This window comes from Guillardia theta (assembly GCF_000315625.1).
Source record: "Guillardia theta CCMP2712 unplaced genomic scaffold GUITHscaffold_131, whole genome shotgun sequence".
Lineage (NCBI taxonomy): Eukaryota > Cryptophyceae > Pyrenomonadales > Geminigeraceae > Guillardia > Guillardia theta.
The window spans coordinates 100,655-120,312 of NW_005434543.1; the positions used below are offsets into that span (position 1 = coordinate 100,655).

The window sequence follows — 19,658 nt, forward strand, 5'->3', positions numbered from 1 at the left end:
ATAGTGTTTGCTTCGTATCGATAGTTGATAGGGTAGGGCCTGGAGATCGCATCTGCAATCTCTATGGTCAGGTTGTCGGGAATGTATAGAGTGATGAGCACTGTAAGGGTAAAGACTGTCACGAAAAGGATGGCACTGATTTTCATCGCCTTAGTGTTTCTTCCATGTCTTCTGCTCAGGTGCGTTGAAATACGGTAGCATTGTGAGTTCATACGTCAACTTGGTGTCCATCATGCAATATTCCTCAAGCTCCTTCAACCTGCCCTCCTTCGCCATCTTGACCGCCTCATAACCATTCGAAGTCTTGGTCTTGAGATTGTTACACATCAACGCGCTATCCAACGAGAATGTATGGTTGTGGAGTGACTTGTACTTGTGAAATATATCTACTGTCTTTAACAGCCACATCGCAACCCTGTCCGGATCCGCCTTGAATTGCACCTGTACAAATGGTATGTCGAACTGTATCCCGTTGAATGTGCATATCTGATCCGCGTCATCCAACTCTCTCATGAACTCTTCCGCTCTCTCCCTCTTTTCCTTGAAGTCACCGACAGTGAAATGGAAACTTTTCTCTTTCCCTATGGCAGGGTCATAGATGCATATGCAGGTGATTGAATCTTTGTAAAAGTTTAATCCAGTCGTTTCTATATCAAAGGCGAGCATATCCCCTTCGATACGCTTATGGGTCTGGCCCGACTATGAAATGATCGATTCTAAAAAGTTTTATGAACACCAAGACCTGCAGGTGCGCTTGACGATGGCGTGGACTGAGTTGTGCTTGCTGTTGCTATTATCATGAAGGCTGCTAGTTGGATCGATGACAGTCCCTAGTCTTTGCGTGCATACAAGGATGTAATCGTTTAGCTCCTGCCTTTTTCTTGTCTGTATAATCTGCAGATGGTCCGTTGCGGACGAGCTCTGTATCATGGATTCTTTTTGTAAGAGGCTCTTGAGTGCGGGTGAGGTAATAACGTGATTTTGATTATGTTTAGAGGATGAGCTGCCATTATTTGAGGATTGCATTTTTGATCGTGTTAAAACAAAGAAATGAAATCAATACTATTTCGAACCATTTTTTTAAGTGTGTGCTTATCCATTGCTCTAGCGAATGATATATTGACCGATCACGAAAGTCTGTTCGTTTCTAAGATGCAGGAGGTCTTTATGATAAAGGATGGAAGCATTATAGTAGACCCTAAAGATACGACCATTGTCTCTGCACTCCGAAAGGAGATTCGATCTATAATCACAAATTACACCGGGGTGAGCTCGTTGGATGACTTCCGGAACTCTAGCATAGTCAATGACGATGACATCGTCCTGGTGATCATGCTCGCTGTAATGGGAAACTTCCACAGAAGGAGTGTAACGAATGCTGATGTCTATGACGACGTACAGATCGTCTTTGACCCGTTGGACGGCAAGTTTGTCATACTCCAAAACCTAAGGGATACAGAGATGACGGTCTTCAAGGCACTCTTGGTAGTGTCAGTGGCAGGGCTCCTTCTGATCTTCATGATGGACAAAGACGATAAGAAGAATAGGATTGAAGAAGAGGAGAGGAGGAGGCAAGAAGAGGAAAAGTTGCGGCAAACGAACGTGAACCTAGAAGCTTTATTCGGCCGAGCAGTGACACCATTGCATACAAATCAAGGAATACATACAATCAAGTTTAGGAAATGATTTTAATCCTTGTCTTGCTTCTTAATGCTGTAGCCGTAAGCATCTTTGATCTCAAAGACTTCAGTGTAGAACCCGCTATCTATCATGAAGTTCAACGACTTTAGGGAAGATATAACCTTCTCGTTTTCTCTCTGTACTTCACATTTACGGGTGAAATTTGGACAGTGGATGATCTTGTTCAGACATTGCCGCTCGTCCTTGCTGTAACAGACATTCTCTCGGAGGATTGACGCTATCCCCTTGATGACTATATGGCACGATCTTACCGGGAACGGGTGTAGTACGAATAGCAGCAGTATTATTTTTGAGTACATTTCGAATACAACTTGTCACGGACCTTGGAGTTAAGACCTTGAACACAAATCTCTTCAAATCACTCCCCAGTTTCATTGTTTTTCAACCAAAAAAGGAAAATTACGTCTTATGGGGGTGGGATTTGACGCACTTATCCTGGACGTACAGGAGAGTTCAAACCTCGTCATCGTCTGCCCATTGGAGGAGGCGTCGGTGATTTGCATAGAGACAGACAAGAACTTGCGCTTTCTATCTAAGCTCTCTCCATATACCCTGGTCCGTATAGAGGGTACAAGTTGGAACCTACAGAAGAAGAGGTTCGTGGGTGGAGATATCAATATCTTCAACGTCGATTACAGTCATGGCTTTGCAGTGGAGTGTTAGGATCAAGTACAGCCCAACGGAGTCCATTTACAGAACCGTTTCCGCCGAGCTCGATACATGTGGAACATGTGATGTCTTTATTGTGGGCATGGATAAAGCAGTTTGGGTCAAAGACTGCACCCTGAATAAGGAGAACAGTGGGTTTTCATTTGAAACCATTGCATCCAAAGACATAAAGCAATTCAAGAAAAACAATGCATGCATAGAATTGATTAATATGCCATTATTATGCATGTCATCGAATCCATTGGTTGTCTCCCTTTATGAGGGTGATCTTTATGGTTTTTATCCAGAACAGGGCATTAAGATCTTCAATGTATGCGGGAAGATCGTCACTATGAAAAGGTGTGATGTGGATGACATATTCAAAAAGGAATACACACCCTGTTTGATCAACAAGCATAGGCAAGTAGTGAGTCTATCACATTTGCATGGGAATCTTATGTTCAAGCGACATGGACACTTTCTACTTTTCAAGGGGTTCAAATCGTTGAATGACTTCAATCATGTCATACATGAAGTCTTGAAAGAAGATATACTGGATAGTAGCGAGGCCCTAATTGATATGCTGTCTGTAAAATGCAACCTTGGCAAGTACATTGGAGTTTCGCATGATTGCCACCTGCAGAAGCAAATCGAGAAAAAATATAGAGAGTGTGTTTATTTCATACCAAGGACGGACGAGCAGAACAACTGTCTCTACTTCAAGATAACTGATCTGAGGAGAATGACAGGCAAGTTCTCCTTCAGGCACAAAATACACTGTTGCATCAGCAGAAAAGGCTGTTTCATCGCTAGGATCATATGGAACGGAAAGATAATCTGGGAAGAGAAAGCACATAATGAGCTGATTGAGATTGTAGGCCACTTGAAAGATCTGTTCAATGAACTCATATGAATCAGTGTACAGAGTTATTTAATTGTATATCAATCCAATTGCAAGATAATAAAAGCAAACGATTGAAATGATACTTCCTAAACTTTTTTATCAAGAGATGAAGAAGATCAAGAGGGTAGAGAAGGATCCTATCAGTTCAAAGAAATCAAGGGACAGCGTTAAGATACTCAAGTCTAACAAACAGTATGATAAGGATGACATAATCAGGCCAAGGTTTAGAAAACTGAACACACCCATGGGCCCTTCGAGATTCGTACCTCTCTCTACTCTCAGAGAGATAGAACTAGAGGATGAAAGCTTGCCCGAACCCAGTAAGGAGTATGTGGACTACGAGACCTTGAAACCCTCCAATATCGAGGAGCTCAAGAATGAAGTCAGTGATCTCGTTGAAGAGAACAGCCTCACTTTAGAAGAAGCTGCTGATCTTCTAGACAAGGCCTATGGGCCAGAGAGGATCTTTGTATGGTTCGTCAAAATCATCATTTTCAACGCATTCATGCTAGGAACACTGGGGTTTGCCATGAGCTTCCCGAATACCAATTCATCCTTGCCATCCTTTACACTCTGGTCGGCCTGCACCGTTGGGTTTGCATCATTCGTATCCCTGTTTGGTTGTATATTCATTGCCTTTTCAAGGAGAGTGGTAGAGCTACGTGTGGGTACATTCATGCACGCCATTAACTCGGGTCTTTCCATGTTAACTTCCGTTTCAGTACTTTGGTTCTTTTACGGTCTCTTGACGATAGGGAAGAAGGATAGCCCCACAATCATAAACAACCTTTCCAAGCTCTTATGGCCCTTGACGTTTCCTCTGCAAGGCGCACCCTTCGTGATCGGTGCGTCGTTTATTATCGTCCTCTTCCTCCTCTTCCTTGTGACGTCATACAAGTCCACGCCAGTGAACGGTTCGAATCGAATCTTCATCAATCATGGATTCCTTTTCATGGCATCCTTCATGAAAGCATTTATCCAGATCATGTCGAATCGGGGTTACGTTGTCTGTGACCTGAGGGGAAATCCATGGGCTGGCAATGCAAACACCATATACAGCCTCTGGAACCGCTCGTATGCTATCTGGATCACCGTCAACTCACTTCTCGCAATATCCTTTCTGATCTCGCTCATCGGCGACCTTAAACTCGACAAGAGGCTTGGGCCTGTCAATGGGAAGTATTTCCCCTATGCAAGGGTAGTGCACAGTGCATTCATCTCTATTGCATACTTGGGATTCATGCTTTTTGATGTTAGGTCGTCACAGGGTACACATGACATCATTCAAGCTAGCACTTCCATAGGTAGGACCATGAAAAAGGAAAAGGCGTTTCATACCATCTACAACTTCTGCGTGCTTGGACTGTGTGCATTGACCGCCGTCATGGATATCGATTGGTTCCATCTGGTCATCAACGATAGGAAGAGATCGGGTATTGACAAGGATAAATTCCATTCAACGCAGATGGAGTATAAAAAAGAGCAGTAAACTCCATGACAAATAAATTTAGAAATCAATAATCAATAACAACCTGACAATGAATCAAAACCCAGAATATGATCTCAAGAAAAAGTAACACTTACTTCAAACCCGATGTCAAGGTAAGCATTGATGTGTATGTATGTGAATCTTATAGCTTACGTTTATGCTCAGATTGACATCAATAAGAAAATGCATGATTTCTTTCACATCTATTACACCAAATCGCGAGGAAACTGGGTATACCAGGATGGTTGTTTCTTTATTTCTTTGAGTATCATCGGATACTTCATTTCCTATGCTATCACTTTCGAAGCATACTATCCAGAGATGGAGGTGTTAGCTATCGATTATTACCACCATGACTTTCTTGGATTGAAGAGGGACTGGTAGAGTGTTGATTCTTAAGTTTGAATAAAACTTTCAAGAGCATTGACTCATGATCAAGACATCGATGGGTTCAAACGGTCTTCCACCATTCATCACCCTGCCAAAGACACGGATAGAATCTCCATAGGAGCTGCCATTCATGTAAAAGGGCTTTGGGTAGATGATGTTCTTCTTGTAAAGGCTCTTTGTCGCCTCATTCTTGTAATTCCCCATTGCATTGCGTTCAAAGAACTCCCTTCTTGTCCTTTCAGCGTCATTGTTCTCGTCTTGATCCAATGGTTGCAGATTGTTGTTATAGATCCTCTTGCCATCCTTTGAAAATCTCGAATGCTCAAAGTCAAAATACCACTGGAGATAATCACCCGTGTAACAATGGAAATGGCCATTCATGATCGTCGCCATCCCACATACAAGCACAGAAGCTATGTTGTCCCCATGGTTCATTGTGGCCCAGGCGAGGGCATTCGCAACACCCTGGAACTGGAACTCGGGTATCAACTGCCTTGCAACAGACTTGGCATGATTATATTCAAGCTGCGTCTCGGATGCATATATGTCCATAATCTCCTGCTTCAGGTCATCTGTGACTTCACCCAAAGTAGTGATAACGGGTGGATAGGCCTGCCGATTCACCTTGTAAGTCATGCGATTGACGGGATTGAAGGGCTTTGCAACACAAAGAACCAACTCGTCTTTATGCATGCAATACTTGTACTTATCGAGATGGATCCTGTGGATGAATTCTGGGTTACTGAGGATTTTCAATGCATCCTCCGACACCCTACATGCAATGATATGCTTGGAAGCAGAATCCACCCTGGTCCCAGTGATCTGGCCTACGCTAGCGTTCATTTTGCGATACAAATATAATGCTTCTTAATGGATTTATTAGGAATAACATAAACCCTTAAATACAAGCCTATTGGCACATCATGGAAGGAAGACATTGGTAATCATGATATCGACCTGTTCCCAAGGGCCTCCACCATTGATAACCTTCCCAATCACTCTCTGAAGGTCACCGGTGGCGATCTCTAAAATATTGCCCTGTGCGTCCTTCCTTGGCATCAAGGACTTCATAAAGAAGACGTTATGCTTCCCCTGGTTGTACTGTTTGTAGGTCCCGTACATGTTCCTCCTTGCAACCGATTCCAATTCAGCCTCGCGCCTCGCGACAGGGTCTGAGTTGCCCAAATATCTCCTCCTTGCAACCCTCTCTACGGTACCGGGCCTGAGATGGGCTGTGTCCGGGTGCCTGTAACCTTCCACATCGAACATAACCTCTTCGAAATCAAAGTACCACTGAACTAGATCACCCGTAAAGGCTGGGAAATTTCCATTGATGATCGTGACCATCCCACCGATCAGGGCGGATGCAAAGGTGTCACCACTCAAGTCCGATGCCCAGCCTGTCCCGACACTGATGCCCTGGAACCTGAGCTGTCTGGGGAATGGATATTGCGTATCCTCAGCGACAATGTTATCAATCTCGATATTGTTGTAATAATCTAACAACTCCCTCTTATTCTCTTCTGTCACCTCCTGGCCAAGCGTCGTAATCACGTAGGGATAGCATACCTTCCTTGTCGTATTGTCTGTCCTGACCGAGCAGTTCATGACGATCTCATCTTTCTGCATAGCATAGAGATACTTTTGTTTCAAAATCTTTTCCATCGGCTCACCCTGCTCCCGGAAAAAGTCTTGATCCACCCTGCATGCCACAATGTGCTTTGCAGATGAATCAATCCTCGTGCCGGTTCTCTGGCCGATGCTCACGTTGTTGCTAAAGATGCTAGTCATGTGTTATAGTCTTATTCCTATTTTATTTTTATAGTAAGAAGGCCCTGTTAGTTTATATACATTCATAAGTGGTTCCAATGTAATAAAGTCTAACACTTCTTTTTATTCTTGCTGTTATAGACTATCGCAGCGTCCTGTAACCTTCTACCCTTACACTTGTTGCATCTCCCCTTACAGCACGGGCATGCACTCTTCTTGAGATCGATCGCAAACTTGGACGATGCATTGGCGAGTGAAGAGGGTAACTTGTAAATGTTGAGGAGTGTTGCATTCCCATAAACAACGGTTGTGATGCTTGTCTTTTTGAAGTAATCTTTGTCGATGCCCAAGTTACTGATAATAGAATCCAAAGGATAGATCTTCAAGGCATCCATAGTGGTGTAACAACCGTAGGGCGCGCAGAAATGGACGTGGAGTTGGTAGACACTTGGAAGATAATGCACATATGCCATGATGTTATGAGCATTGTGCTGTGTAACACTCTGGATATAATCAATACAGGTCATCTTCATCTTCCTCAACATGGGTATGTGCCTAGCGTCCAGATCTCTCAATGTCCTCAACTTCCTATCCTTTACAATACACAGCCAATTGTATACACTTCCATTGTTCATGGCGTGGGTATCGGGAAGGAATACAAACTCGTCTGTCTCTATGAGGACGGAGTCCTTCTCTCTCGTGCCATCCAATATCTCATAGATCCACTTGTTCTTGTTTGAATTTACTTGCGTTTCGATGTAGTCTTGCATTGGAGCCCCAAAAGCGATTGAAGGGGTACAGTTCACAACACACCTCTCATGATAGAATACAATATCCTTGAGTGCAATGTCTTCACTCCTAATTTTTGTTGTCTTGACATGTTGAGATTCGGATGATGTATCTGATGAACTCTCGGATAAATTCACTGACGAACTTTCAGATGAATTATCGGATGAATCCAGATCGCTTACACTTATGCGACAGTCACTTGTGAATTTAAAGTTTTTGAACACATTATTCATGCCCATGTCCTTTGTCTTGAAATCAATTATATCCTTACTATGATGCATGATCATGAATTTATTTGAAATTTCCTTACAGAAGGTTCTAAAAACCAAAGCTCCCTATATACCCGACTACAGGTATCTATATGACTTTTCACTGATCACCACTTCTCTCATCATTTTTTTCTTCATCTCCAGTCCTAACCTCATCACCGTTCTCATCTCGCATGGCCATAGCAAGGAGATCATCGGAATCATCCAACCCAATCTCACGATAATGGAGCTCGTTGTCATACTTTAGGAGCTTGGACTGGGCAAGGATGAGCTGAGCTCTGTTGACCTGGATCTTGTGGCTAAGGTCCTTTCTCCTAAGCTTCAGAGCATCAGTCTCCACCTTCCTAAAGGGTCTCTTGGGCTTCGGTGCCTTCTTTGGCTTTGGATCCTTGGGCTTCTTCTCTTGTGTCTCAGTCTGGGACTCCTTTTTGGCCTTCTTTGTTTCTCTCTCCTCGGTCGAATCCTCCTTGCTATTTTTTGATTTCTTGTTCGCAGTAGCAGCCCCCTTACTTGAACCCTTCTCTTGCTTCGCTTTTGCTTTGCTCTTTGCTTCGCTCTTTGCTTCGCTCTTTGCTGCTTCACCCTTCGCTTCACCCTTCGCTTCGCTCTTTGCTCCCCCCTTGTTTTTTGGCTTCTTCTCTTTCGAGATTTGCTTGGATTTGATTTCCTCCTCGGTCTCTTCAACTTCTTCTTCCTCCTCCTCCACTTCTTCATCCATCCCCTCCATCAAGTCACGAATACGGTTATCCATACTGTCCTCTTGATTCAAGATAGAGCTTGTTGCTGAAATTCCTGCAATGGAAATCGATCAATGCAAGAAGATGGACATAATATGGGACTGCATGGGTTGGATACAAATGAATGTCGAATGGGGTAGGGTGGTACCGATCATATCGTCGTTTGCAGTTGCAGTCCTAGTGAGACTCTCAATATATTATGTCGAAAGAATCAAAAAAATGGGTTTAAAAACAGCCTTTCGAACAGGTTTGAACGGATGGTTGTATCCAAAAAAAAAGAACCCTGCCCATGATGTCAAAATCAACCCTTATTTTTTAATATTGAAAAAAAGGAGAGAGATGAAATTACCCTTACAGAAGAGCAACTATGTATTTCAGTTCATGGTTGAGATGGATCGGTTGAAACAAAAAGAACGCATCATGAAGGAACTATACAATATAGATGAAGAGAAGGAAAATAATAAGGATTGCATAATCCAAGATGAGCAATTCTACGAATCACAGCTATTGTACGAGAATGGTGCATTCATGTGCACGCCTGCATGCCTCCTCTTCTCTACAGCAGTAGTAGGAATGGATGTGTGTTCATGCCCACCGACCAAAAGCCAGATGAACTGCATCATGACATCGGCATCAAAAATCCAATCATTACTTCTGTCCAAGGACGATAGAAATCACATGTTCTCCATCCGTGACGTCATCAACCACGTCAAGATACCCGATACCTATCAGAGGGTGGAGATCGTGGGATCTATAGCTAGGTTGCCAGAAGACTTCATCACAAACTTCGAGGACGACAACGAGCGACGACAATGCATCATGGATCTGCATGGAGCCGTTATGGCACTTAGGAACAACACGGCACTCGTCATAACACTGAAAAGAAACGCGCACACAGTGGCACTCTACAGAAAATCGGCAAAGAAACACTATTACTTCGATCCACTCATTGCGACAGTGAAGGATGTTGGTGATTCAAGCATGGCACTGTTTGAGGTGTTCAAGATCGCCAGGATGGCAGAGGAATTCACTGGCCTTATCATATCAAAAGAATAACAACGATTTATTCACATCTTAATAAACAATGAAACAATGAGATTTCAAACTCCATACATTCCCAAGCCCAAGATCAAGTTCCTTCTGAAGGTAACTAGAAGCATTGGCATCCCCAACCTTGTGGCTGAAGTTGAACTTCATATCATACTTTGAGTTGATGCTCCCAATCTCATAATTCCCCCTAGAGATGTTCTTGAACATGTCACCCTCGATACACTTGATCTTCTGTGACATTGTCTGCAACGCCTTGTCAATGAAACGGTTGGAAAGCTTCCGCTCCTCTTCCGTCATCTCGGTCTCCAACGCCTTCTGATACTCCCTGAGCAACGATGCGCTCTTGATCCACTTACCCTTCTGCTGAGCGGTGAGCTTCTTCGCAGATTCCGTCATCTTGCTGTCCGGTCTCATCTTCAAGACACCCTTATAGACCTGGGACCGGATGTGTGTATTGCAAACATCTCCAAGCGCCTCGACCACCTTGGGGGCATGCATCCTGACCAACTCATAACGGAAGCTGCCATGGAGCTTGTGGAACATTTCAGTAGGAACGCTCAAAAAGACAGAATAAAGGTTGCTATCGTCTTCCACATCTTTCTTTGATGATGCACCGGCAAGGTTGCCCATATCTACAGAGATCACCGCGAGTGAATGGTTGGGCTCGGGGCTGTAAGGCAAATAAAGGTTATCAATCACATAAGTGTCACCCTTCGAGTTCTTTGCGATCATCTTATGCCTTACAAGGTCGATCCCCTTCTTCCCAAGCGAACGGCTCCACGACTTGACGTTCTCAATGTGCTGTGACCAATCGAGTTCGGTGCTAGTGCTCATCTTGGCGATTGCCTTGGCACTGAGACGGTAGGTTCCATATTGGCTCTTGACATCCCAATCCTTACCCTCACCATTCTTGCTCGTAGCCAATGAATACAGCTTTGTGAACATGGCGCCAGAGATCAAGGTCTCTGGGATCTTGCTCTCGATGTTGACTTCACCCTCGTTTTGAAGGTTGCTGCCCATCTTATTCTTGCCCGACTTTGACCAATCTTCCTTGATCTTGGAGATATGGTCGATGACGGCGTTCTTGAGCTCGTCGAGAGTGTCAAACAATGAATTGTATGGCGTCATGATCTGCTTCAGGTGCTGCTTGTCGCATGACAGTGACTTTCCACTTGGTGGTGGAAGGGACACCTTCATCTCATTGGACGAGATCATCTTCAAGGGAGTAAGGTTACCATTGCTACCCCCAGAATGCACGGTAGATTTGATCAATGTGTGCAGATCTTTGGCCTCGATGATGTTGAAATCATGACCCGTTCCACTCTCAATTACATGGTTCACAGTCTCACAGATGGATGAGTTCTCAAAGTTCTTGAAGTTTTTATGGATGCTGTCAGTGGCAAACGTTCCAGATGACTGTAGGATGTAGGACATTCTCTTTCTACTATTGTTCGATAATTCTTTCACGCCTAGTGTTTGTATACAAAAAAGGATGTTGGTACAGGGACTGCATGTCAATCATGTTAAATACTTTATTAACTTGCAAGGCGCATAAGGGTTGCCAGCGAAACGATCATAAATGTAAAGCTTGCAAACGCAAGATAGATTGAGCCCCAATCCTTCTTCAGAGCCAAAACCACAGGCCTGACAGTCATATCTCTAACCAATGTGTCAGCACTCAATACACTCCCATTGCTTTGCATGATATACTCTTGAACACCATCTCTGATCAGGTTTGTAAGCCTGAGCATGTCGAACCTATCGGATTCGATCATCAACACAACCTCCAATGCAATCACATCGATCCCAACCGCGCCAGACCCACCTATGTTGTAGCCTTCAAACCAAGTTGTGTTGGGGAGTCCATAATCATTCAAGTTGTTGCTACTGAAAACTCCCGTCTGCTGCATCCAGCTCGGCAAATTGTACTGGCTAAGGTTGCTGTGAAGGTTGACGGCAGGGTTGATTTTCATCCGCATTGCCTTTTCATACAACCCCCTAAGACTCTGAATATAGATCCTCCACTCCTCGGCATGTTGCTGATTGTGGAACTCTGTCAACGCAACGACGCGATATTCACGAAATGGCCCAAGGACCTTATGGAACGCACCTTCTAGTCGCTCCGATACCTTGGTATCCAACCATTTACCCATACTAGGAATAGTCATGTCCCAATCCTTTGGATAGCGATCATAGACCCCGGCATCTTGCATTGTAAGATTGCGATCTACAAACAGATAAAGACTGAGCCCCACCACCATACCAAAATCAAAAGGGATCATACACTTAGAACGTGACCGTTTTTTTAAGGAGCCAAATCTCGAGATTTCGAACCCACGAAAGCAGACTTTTGTCGGGATATAGAGGAACTTTGTCAGGGCCGGCAGGAACTATCGGGGGGCTACCGGGTATGACTGAGAAAGGTTACACCCGACAATCGTCATGGGACACCGGGCGGTACCGATCATGTTGTGGTACTAGAAAGTGATAACTGAAAATATAGCTCAACCATGGGTTTCAGTGGGTGATTATTATTATTAGCTAACCGACACAAAACATAAAAATTTCAAAAATTCTAAGATTTCGGAATAGTCACGAAGTCACGGATCCGACCGTCGGATCCGTCGGATCGGCCCATGATCGGATGGCCACGGTCCCCGGGCCCGGCACCGCGGCACCGTCGCCGTGACTGCACCTCAGTGATCCGATGATCAGTGATGCCACCCGGGTTCCGGCAGTTGAACGCCGGGCCGGGCGGCCCGACGGGCACTGGGCAAGTTACAGAGTCAGGGACCTGGACTCTTTTTCTTAAACTTACTCAAAGTTAAGTTAAAAATCAGTACGAGGACAATCAGGAGAGTCGAGGAGGCTTGACCCTGACACTGTCGCACAGGCCAAACGGCGAGCCTCGGAGAAGAGCTGAGCAAAGACAGCGAGAACCAAACCCAATCCTTCCAACTGCTGTCGGGTGACGGTCCCCCAACTGGCAAACTTAACTTACTGAGTGAGGACCCGGTCACACGGTGCTCAAAGCCAGTGCAGGCCGGGCGCGCCCGCCCAGGCTCGCCCGAACCGTCCCCCGGGCCGGGCGCCCCGGCCGGGCGGCCGCGGGCGACCCGGCGGGGCCCTCCCGGCGCACTGCGGCACTAGGCTACGGGCGAGTCTCAGTCTGAGGAGCTTATAAAAAGGGCTTACAGGCTTCCTAGGCTAGTAGACTACTGGCATTTTTTTTACCTGGGAACTGCACTGCTAGAGTACCTCCTGCGCCATGGCTCCTCGGGGAGCGTGAGGAGAGATGAGAGTCGGGAGTGCGGGAAGGGTTGGGTCCGGGTGAGAGGAGAGACAAGCAGAAGTGAAGGCGGGAGCAGAATGCAGAGAAGAGAGGGAGGAAGGCTGAGAGAAGGTTCTGACCAACATGGGAAGGGAGACTGTGGCTGAACCGCAACGGGAGGAGGCTCTGCAGGAAAAATAGAGCAGGGGACAAGTGTCTCAAGAGCGATGGGTAAAGGATGTGCAAGCTTCTATCCGCCGTCATGCAGAGCTCAGAGTTCACGGGCGCATCCAGCCAAAGGTTTTCACAGTTTCGATGCCTTGCTGATAGTTTGTCTTTAGGGTTAGCTGCGACCTGCTACCATCGCAGGGGTTTGGCTGATCGGACAACGATGATTGAGTGGATTGTGAGTTATGCTTGTTCTCTGTGAAGGAACTTCTCAAATCTCCTGGTTGACATCTGTCAAATCTCTTCCTGAAGCTTTTCTTGTACAGGTCATCGGTACACTCTGTGTCCTTCCAACGTATCTCCTCATGAGCGAAGGCAGCGGCACGGCGCCATGTCAGGAAGCGCGCAAGGAGCGCCTGGAGGTGAGCATGAAGCTTTTGTTCCCCTGGTGACACGGAGGCAGTCGGCAAACGCAGCAGACTACACCATCAGCTCCCGCATGGAGGTTTAACGGACAGGTGGGATCGCAGCTGGGTGTGGGGGGTCCTGCTAGATGTGTGCATCAGTGTAGGTGGCTGACATTTGATCGCTCTGAAATGAGTGCTGTCCAGCCAAGTAAAATTTACTGTTCGATCAATAATACTAAATAATTTCAAAGATGAGATTTCAGAGCAACCAAGTTTGTCCTTGCGCTTCACTTCGAGTCTTTCAGCAGTTCACCCCAGAAATCATCCTCTTGCTTAGCTTCAGGCTGCTGCTGCAGGAACAAGGCCGATGTCAAACCACACTCGTACCAGATAATGCATGCAAGAGCAAACAACAATATCCGAGCAACGGAATACAGGAAGGAGAAGAAGGCACACCACAAGACATGTGCACGGCAGCAAGAAATGAGCAATGATTGGCATTCATATGCACTAACCAATTTAGCCTTTGCAGCTCGCTTTGCAGCTCTTTCTGCCTTCTTCTTTGCTGTTTGCAATCATCAGTCTTTCCCCACAGCCAACAAAAGTTGTGACAACACCTAGAGCTTCTTCTCTTGCCTCAATTCTTGCTTCCTTTCGATTCAACGCTCTGAAGGAACGTCAAGAACAAGAACTTGAACACTCCTGCTTCACTCACCGTGTGCGGATTGCACCATAGACGATGCCAAACGCAAGCGCCCCAGATCTTGCGAACTGAGACAACGTAAATCATGACAATACTGCGATGTAGCTGACACAACTAACACATCAACTGGATCAAAATACACACATCAAGTGGATCAAAATACACACATCAACTGGATCAAAATACACACACGGTTTCTGGACAACATCCTATTGTTTCCAACAACTTGGGCATGAGATACTCACAAAGTTAAGAGACTCGGATCCAATAGCCGTGGACATCCTGAGAAAATTACTCTTTTCACAGGAGAAGTCCCCAGATAGCAACTCGGTAACTGCACAAGGATCAACGTTAGAAACAGAGCAAAAATTGAGTAATCTGGTTGAAATCATCATACATCTAGATGATCACGATCATCACATGAAATAAATTCTTGCATCACGATATAAAAACTCAGATCTGCGGACGCCACTACAAAGTTCAAATTATACTCTGCCAGGAAACTATATCAAGAATCGCAACTTCTACAAAGTATCCTCATGCTTTTCAAAATAAAAGAGCAACATCAAATCAGCGAAAAATTGACAGCCCTAAATCTCAACAAAATGAGGAAAATAAGAAGAACGAAAAATTTGATGTGAAAAATATCATCCATCCTTAGCCAACATTATCCATCGCAAGAGAATTGATTATTAATCCAAAGACCGCACGCAGTCGAATTCAAGGACACGATCTCCAAAACCATTCCACATTAATTCCAGTAGAGTTCTACATGCTTTCTGATAGAGTGTTGCTGCTGAGGAGCTCCAATCTCGGATCTTTAGTATTATCTCCAAAACAATCAGGTCTGTTGACCTTGATGTAAAACATGAGGGATTTCGAGTACAAACCCCGCCCCCTCCCCACCCAATTTGTCAAGATCCGGCAAACATTAGAGCAAGAGAGAACAGTGTACAACAGGTTCCCCCGACCATGATGTCAACATTCCAGCAAATGAAACAGAATGAGGAAGATAACATTAGAATCAAACAAGCTCAACAAGCATCTTTGTGAACCCAACAGGTCGTAAGAAACAATTCCATTCCACTGACAATGTTACGCAGAACAGAGCTGATCTTGATCGCACAAACTCCTGCAATTTCTTCTGAAACATCGCATATAAACCCATATCTTTGTATCTTCGGATTCTCGCAAACGACGGTGACCAAAAAGATGTTTGTGTCGGGATACACTAGTCGACCTTTCGCCCATCCGAGTCGATATCCCTGTTTGCTGTCCTAGAGGAAGTTTTTTTCAACTTGAAGATGAACTCAAACGTGCCAATATGCATTTCTTGATGGAGAAATCCTGCCGCCGTATCTTCTGACTGTATGAGTCCCCCTCCAAAACTTCGCCAGGGACGTAGGAGGCAGTCTCCCACAAGATCTTCGTCGGAACTGTCTAGCACATAATATGTGATGCCATATACTCGATCATAGCAGTCAAATGTATGTTCGAAAGCGTACAACACATCATCTACACTGTTCTACACATGATTCTTACGGTTTCCCTACAAATTCCCCTGATTCCCTCGTTCCCTTCCCAACCACTTTACTCTCTTCCTCTCGTCGCACCCTTCTTCATCACAGCACATGCTTGTAGTAGTCAACGTGTACTCTACATTCATCGCTGTTTTCTCTCTTTCTCCTCCTTCCGTCCTCTTCTTATTCCTCATCTTCCCTCCTCATTCCCTGCCATTGCGCGTGCGAACCTCTGCCGCCGCTATGACCCTACCACCCTACCCTCCCTACACACCCCACCCCCACACAACTACTCTCGCCTACTTCACCCCTCTACCCTACCTTCTCTACTCCAAGATGACCCCTTCAATACCACCTCCGTCTATCACCACCCTCTGATTCAGTACATACTACCCTGATTAACAATACCCTACCCCCTTTCACCCTGTCTATCCCACATTTCTGTGATGAGGATCCCAGGCACCCCACCCCCTGAAGGTACCCTACCTATCCTCCTCGTATTGTAATAGAGTACCCCCCGATAATCAACAGTACCCTTGAAAAATCACCTTCCAGACCCCCTCCAGCGTAGGGTATCCACCCCTTATACCCCCTCTACTCAAACTACCCTACCATCCTCAATAGAGTTGTTCGGTACCCCCTTCTGACCTACAACCCTTCCATTTAGCCTCGTTAGTAGAATCCTAGGACTGCACAATGACCTCCCTATCATTGTTTGCTCATAGATCTTAAGCCACCTTGCTTACTGCTAGGACCTCCCTAGGGCCTAGCTAGCAACCTGATCTACACCACCTATCAGCAGCACCCAACCATGTCGAGGTCTTAGAGTTACCTTCACCCCCTCATTTACTGGTAAAATAACCGGTGGTCAGGGACTCCTTGAGGATCCACTACCCCTCCTAGTTCCTGTGTCTCGATGTCAGTACCGGTCATCACACTTATCCCCGTATTTCAATTGATCAAAGTTTTATTTCAATTTTGAAATGTGAGAGGAACATTTGGAGTCGGAACTTGTGATCACTGAGTCAAACTCGGGGACTCGGCGGTCCCGGCGGCCCGGTCGACAGCTACGGGCAGCGGGGGGATGAGGCGCAAACACTCCGGAATTAGCAGTTTAGCACTGTAATGGTGAGGGGGGTAGCGGCGGCGATGCTGGGGCTGCTGCTGGCATGCGCGGTCATGGTAGTTCTGCTGAGAGCTGACAAGGAGGACACAGCTGGAACAAGTCTTCTTGCTCGCTCCTCTCCTCCCTCCATCCCCCCCTCAGGCTCTGCATACCGAGAGACGATGAGGATGGCGAGGCGAGCCGACCTGTACAGGCAGGCCGCGTTCGATGATGCGGTGGAGGACCAGGACAAGAAGGTGGAGAAAGACGAGAAGCTTGCGATGAAGATCGAGGAAGTGGACAAGAAGAAGTCAAGAGAGCGAGAAGTGAAGACTCTACTTGACATAGCCAAGGCGAGAAACAAGGCGGCAGAGATGGCTGATAAGCAGCTCGACAAGCGAGCTGAGAAGCTCCAGACTGACCGCGCCAAAGACGCAAAGGAACCGCGTCATGCTGATGAGGAGAAGAAGCCCGAACATGCAAGCGAGCAGCGAGCCAAGGCCGTCGCAGGGTCGGTGAAGCGCATGGCAACCGAGGCATATCAGGCGTATCAAGATGATCTCAAAGAGGCGGAGCGAAGAGACAAGAAGCGACAGGAATCGTTCATGAATGCAAAGAAGGAGGAAGAGAAAGAAGACAAGGAGGACGACGATGACCACCAGAGACAACTCGCCATGGGGAGGAGGAAGCGGAAGCTCTGGTGGTGGGCCCTGAAACGGGAGGAGAAGCGAGACCTGGAGAGAAAGGCTCGGTGGAAACAAGATCTGACCAAGGCCGAGAAGATGATGGAAAGGTTGAACCACCAGCACCAGCACCAGCAGGAGAAGCAGCAGGAGAAGCAGCAGGAGAAGCAGCAGCAAGACGCGAACCATCATCATCATCATCAGCAGCAGCAGCAGCAGCTCCCACACAACTCTTCTGCCAGCATCCAACAAGGGCATGACTCGGCCTTGACCTCCTCCCGGGAGCAACAGGCTGTAGCCTCTGAGAGGCAGAAGGAGGGAGTGATGAAGGCGGATCCTGCGGTGTCGTGCAGTGTTGCTACACGAGGGTAGCTGACTTGTTGTATGCAGAAGATGCCGAGAAAGGAGCGAGAAGAGAAGGCGAGCAAGGGGAAGGAGGCTCTACGGCAGGCTACAGAGCTCGTCGACCAGGTGCAGACTGCTGAGATCCTCCGCAACCTCGCTTAAGGCAGCCCGCAGGCAAGGAGCAAGTTTCTGGAAGCGGACGCGAAGCATCAGGTGGCCATGGACGAGCTAAAGAAGGAGGAGCAGGTTGAGAGCTTGAAGAAGGTAGGAAGAACGTTCCTCTCCCCTCCGCTCACAACCCCGCAGCAGAACGACTGGAAGACGATCTTGAGCAAAAGCAGGTCCCCTCACATTGCCTCTTCCTCCCTCCCACCCTCCTTCTCTTTCTCCTCCTCCTGATCATCGACATCTCTCTTGTTCTTGTTCTTGTCATTGTCGTCGTCGTCATCATCATCCTTGTTAACCTCTCAGGGTCTCTCCCACTACCTTGCTCTCTTGTGCCATGTTGTAGTCCTTGTCTCATGGCCCTCCTCCCTACTTGTTGCTGCTCACTTACCCGTCAGCGATGGGAAGAAGGCGCGAGAAAAGATGAAGATGAAGGTGAGGGAGGGCAAGAGGTGGAGGGTCGAAGCGGAAAGTCACAGAGGGTAGAGGTCGAGAGAAAGGACAGCAAGGGGAGACAGGGGGAGGGGGGTGAGGATGGAAGGAGGAGCGAGGGAGCGAGGGAGCGATTGAAGGGCCAGGTAGGAGAGCAGGATGGGACTGATTCAAGGTTGGCAGGTGAAGCTCTCACTTGAGACTGTTAAGAAGAGACAGCGAGAGCTGGCGGAGGCCGTGAACCATCAGGTCGGGCATGCGCATGTGCAGTTCTGGTGCTGATGGGGAGGACAGTGGAAGGTCGAGCAGGAGCTGATGGAGGAGAGTTCGAGCCTGTTGCGATGAGACGAGGGGAGGGGAGGGGAGCAAGGAGCGCGACTGTTAGTTCAAGTGCCAGGAGAAAAGAGGACGGGGAGGCGAGAAGTCGGAAAGAGGCGATGAAGGTGTGAAGATGCTATTTTGTACATATGGACATGTAGATGTGAAAAAGTTGAAAACTCACTCTCCTCGTCCTCCTTGTTGCTTCCACTTCTTCACCTCCCCCCTCCTCGCCCTCACCCTTCTCCGTCATTTCTACTTTCCTACCGCCCCTACTACTCTTTCCCCTCCTCTCTACAACCCTCCCTTAGCATTCATCTCGTTTATGTACAGCATGATCTCTATCGCTTGCCTGCCGCGTCTCCCTCCTCCTGCTCCTCTCGATCTTCCGACGGCTCCCTTCCCCCCCTTCCCCTCTCGCGCCCCTGCTCACGATCAGAGATGAAAGGCGGACATTGAAAACGCAAGTGGGAAGGATGAGATAGGAGAAGCAGAAAGAGAGTGTGGAGGAGGAGGGAGAGGAGGAGGGAGAGGGGGAGGGCGAGCGCTGGAGATCATGGTGTTGATTGACGAGATGAATGCTAAGGGAGGGTTGTCGAGAGGAGGGGAAAGAGTAGTAGGGGCGGTAGGAAAGTGGAAGTGACGGAGAAGGGTGAGGGCGAGGAGGGGGGAGGTGAAGAAGTGGGAGCAGCAAGGGGGACGAGGAGAGTGAGTTTGCACTTTTTCGCATCTACATGTTCATATGTACCCATCGCTTCTTACACCATTGATCGCCTCTTCCCGACTGGCCGCTT

The 19,658-nt window shown here is 46.8% G+C and overlaps 11 protein-coding genes across 11 annotated transcripts; 5 read left to right on the plus strand and 6 right to left on the minus strand.

Annotated features, from left to right (window-relative positions):
* Positions 1-150: 150 nt before the first annotated feature.
* GUITHDRAFT_118627 (hypothetical protein) lies at positions 151-666 on the minus strand (the record flags this gene model as incomplete). The annotated part of the gene is made up of 1 exon (XM_005822108.1): positions 151-666. One exon carries the CDS (start codon positions 664-666, stop codon positions 151-153), a length of 516 nt encoding a protein of 171 aa, XP_005822165.1.
* Positions 667-1,152: 486 nt separating this feature from the next.
* Positions 1,153-1,686, plus strand: GUITHDRAFT_118628 (hypothetical protein; the record flags this gene model as incomplete). Its single annotated transcript, XM_005822109.1, has 1 exon — positions 1,153-1,686. The coding sequence occupies one exon, from the start codon at positions 1,153-1,155 to the stop codon at positions 1,684-1,686; it is 534 nt and encodes a 177-aa protein (XP_005822166.1).
* A 1,673-nt stretch (positions 1,687-3,359) lies between these two features.
* On the plus strand, positions 3,360-4,742 carry GUITHDRAFT_146686 (hypothetical protein; the record flags this gene model as incomplete). The annotated part of the gene is made up of 1 exon (XM_005822110.1): positions 3,360-4,742. One exon carries the CDS (start codon positions 3,360-3,362, stop codon positions 4,740-4,742), a length of 1,383 nt encoding a protein of 460 aa, XP_005822167.1.
* Positions 4,743-4,810: 68 nt separating this feature from the next.
* Positions 4,811-5,126, plus strand: GUITHDRAFT_118630 (hypothetical protein; the record flags this gene model as incomplete). The annotated part of the gene is made up of 2 exons (XM_005822111.1): positions 4,811-4,855; positions 4,908-5,126. The coding sequence occupies 2 exons, from the start codon at positions 4,811-4,813 to the stop codon at positions 5,124-5,126; spliced, it is 264 nt and encodes an 87-aa protein (XP_005822168.1).
* A 30-nt stretch (positions 5,127-5,156) lies between these two features.
* GUITHDRAFT_146687 (hypothetical protein) lies at positions 5,157-6,923 on the minus strand (the record flags this gene model as incomplete). Its single annotated transcript, XM_005822112.1, has 2 exons — positions 5,157-5,959; positions 6,110-6,923. 2 exons carry the CDS (start codon positions 6,921-6,923, stop codon positions 5,157-5,159), a joined length of 1,617 nt encoding a protein of 538 aa, XP_005822169.1.
* Positions 6,924-7,012: 89 nt separating this feature from the next.
* On the minus strand, positions 7,013-7,672 carry GUITHDRAFT_146688 (hypothetical protein; the record flags this gene model as incomplete). Its single annotated transcript, XM_005822113.1, has 1 exon — positions 7,013-7,672. One exon carries the CDS (start codon positions 7,670-7,672, stop codon positions 7,013-7,015), a length of 660 nt encoding a protein of 219 aa, XP_005822170.1.
* Positions 7,673-8,060: 388 nt separating this feature from the next.
* On the minus strand, positions 8,061-8,711 carry GUITHDRAFT_118633 (hypothetical protein; the record flags this gene model as incomplete). The annotated part of the gene is made up of 1 exon (XM_005822114.1): positions 8,061-8,711. One exon carries the CDS (start codon positions 8,709-8,711, stop codon positions 8,061-8,063), a length of 651 nt encoding a protein of 216 aa, XP_005822171.1.
* Positions 8,712-9,117: 406 nt separating this feature from the next.
* Positions 9,118-9,753, plus strand: GUITHDRAFT_118634 (hypothetical protein; the record flags this gene model as incomplete). Its single annotated transcript, XM_005822115.1, has 1 exon — positions 9,118-9,753. One exon carries the CDS (start codon positions 9,118-9,120, stop codon positions 9,751-9,753), a length of 636 nt encoding a protein of 211 aa, XP_005822172.1.
* An 18-nt stretch (positions 9,754-9,771) lies between these two features.
* Positions 9,772-11,960, minus strand: GUITHDRAFT_146690 (hypothetical protein; the record flags this gene model as incomplete). Its single annotated transcript, XM_005822116.1, has 3 exons — positions 9,772-11,254; positions 11,468-11,505; positions 11,532-11,960. 3 exons carry the CDS (start codon positions 11,958-11,960, stop codon positions 9,772-9,774), a joined length of 1,950 nt encoding a protein of 649 aa, XP_005822173.1.
* Positions 11,961-13,880: 1,920 nt separating this feature from the next.
* On the minus strand, positions 13,881-14,577 carry GUITHDRAFT_118637 (hypothetical protein; the record flags this gene model as incomplete). Its single annotated transcript, XM_005822117.1, has 5 exons — positions 13,881-13,943; positions 14,109-14,158; positions 14,211-14,260; positions 14,309-14,364; positions 14,542-14,577. 5 exons carry the CDS (start codon positions 14,575-14,577, stop codon positions 13,881-13,883), a joined length of 255 nt encoding a protein of 84 aa, XP_005822174.1.
* A 2,364-nt stretch (positions 14,578-16,941) lies between these two features.
* On the plus strand, positions 16,942-18,828 carry GUITHDRAFT_146691 (hypothetical protein; the record flags this gene model as incomplete). Its single annotated transcript, XM_005822118.1, has 7 exons — positions 16,942-17,714; positions 17,847-17,946; positions 17,995-18,075; positions 18,124-18,213; positions 18,256-18,290; positions 18,513-18,549; positions 18,730-18,828. 7 exons carry the CDS (start codon positions 16,942-16,944, stop codon positions 18,826-18,828), a joined length of 1,215 nt encoding a protein of 404 aa, XP_005822175.1.
* Between the last annotated feature and the right edge of the window lie 830 nt (positions 18,829-19,658).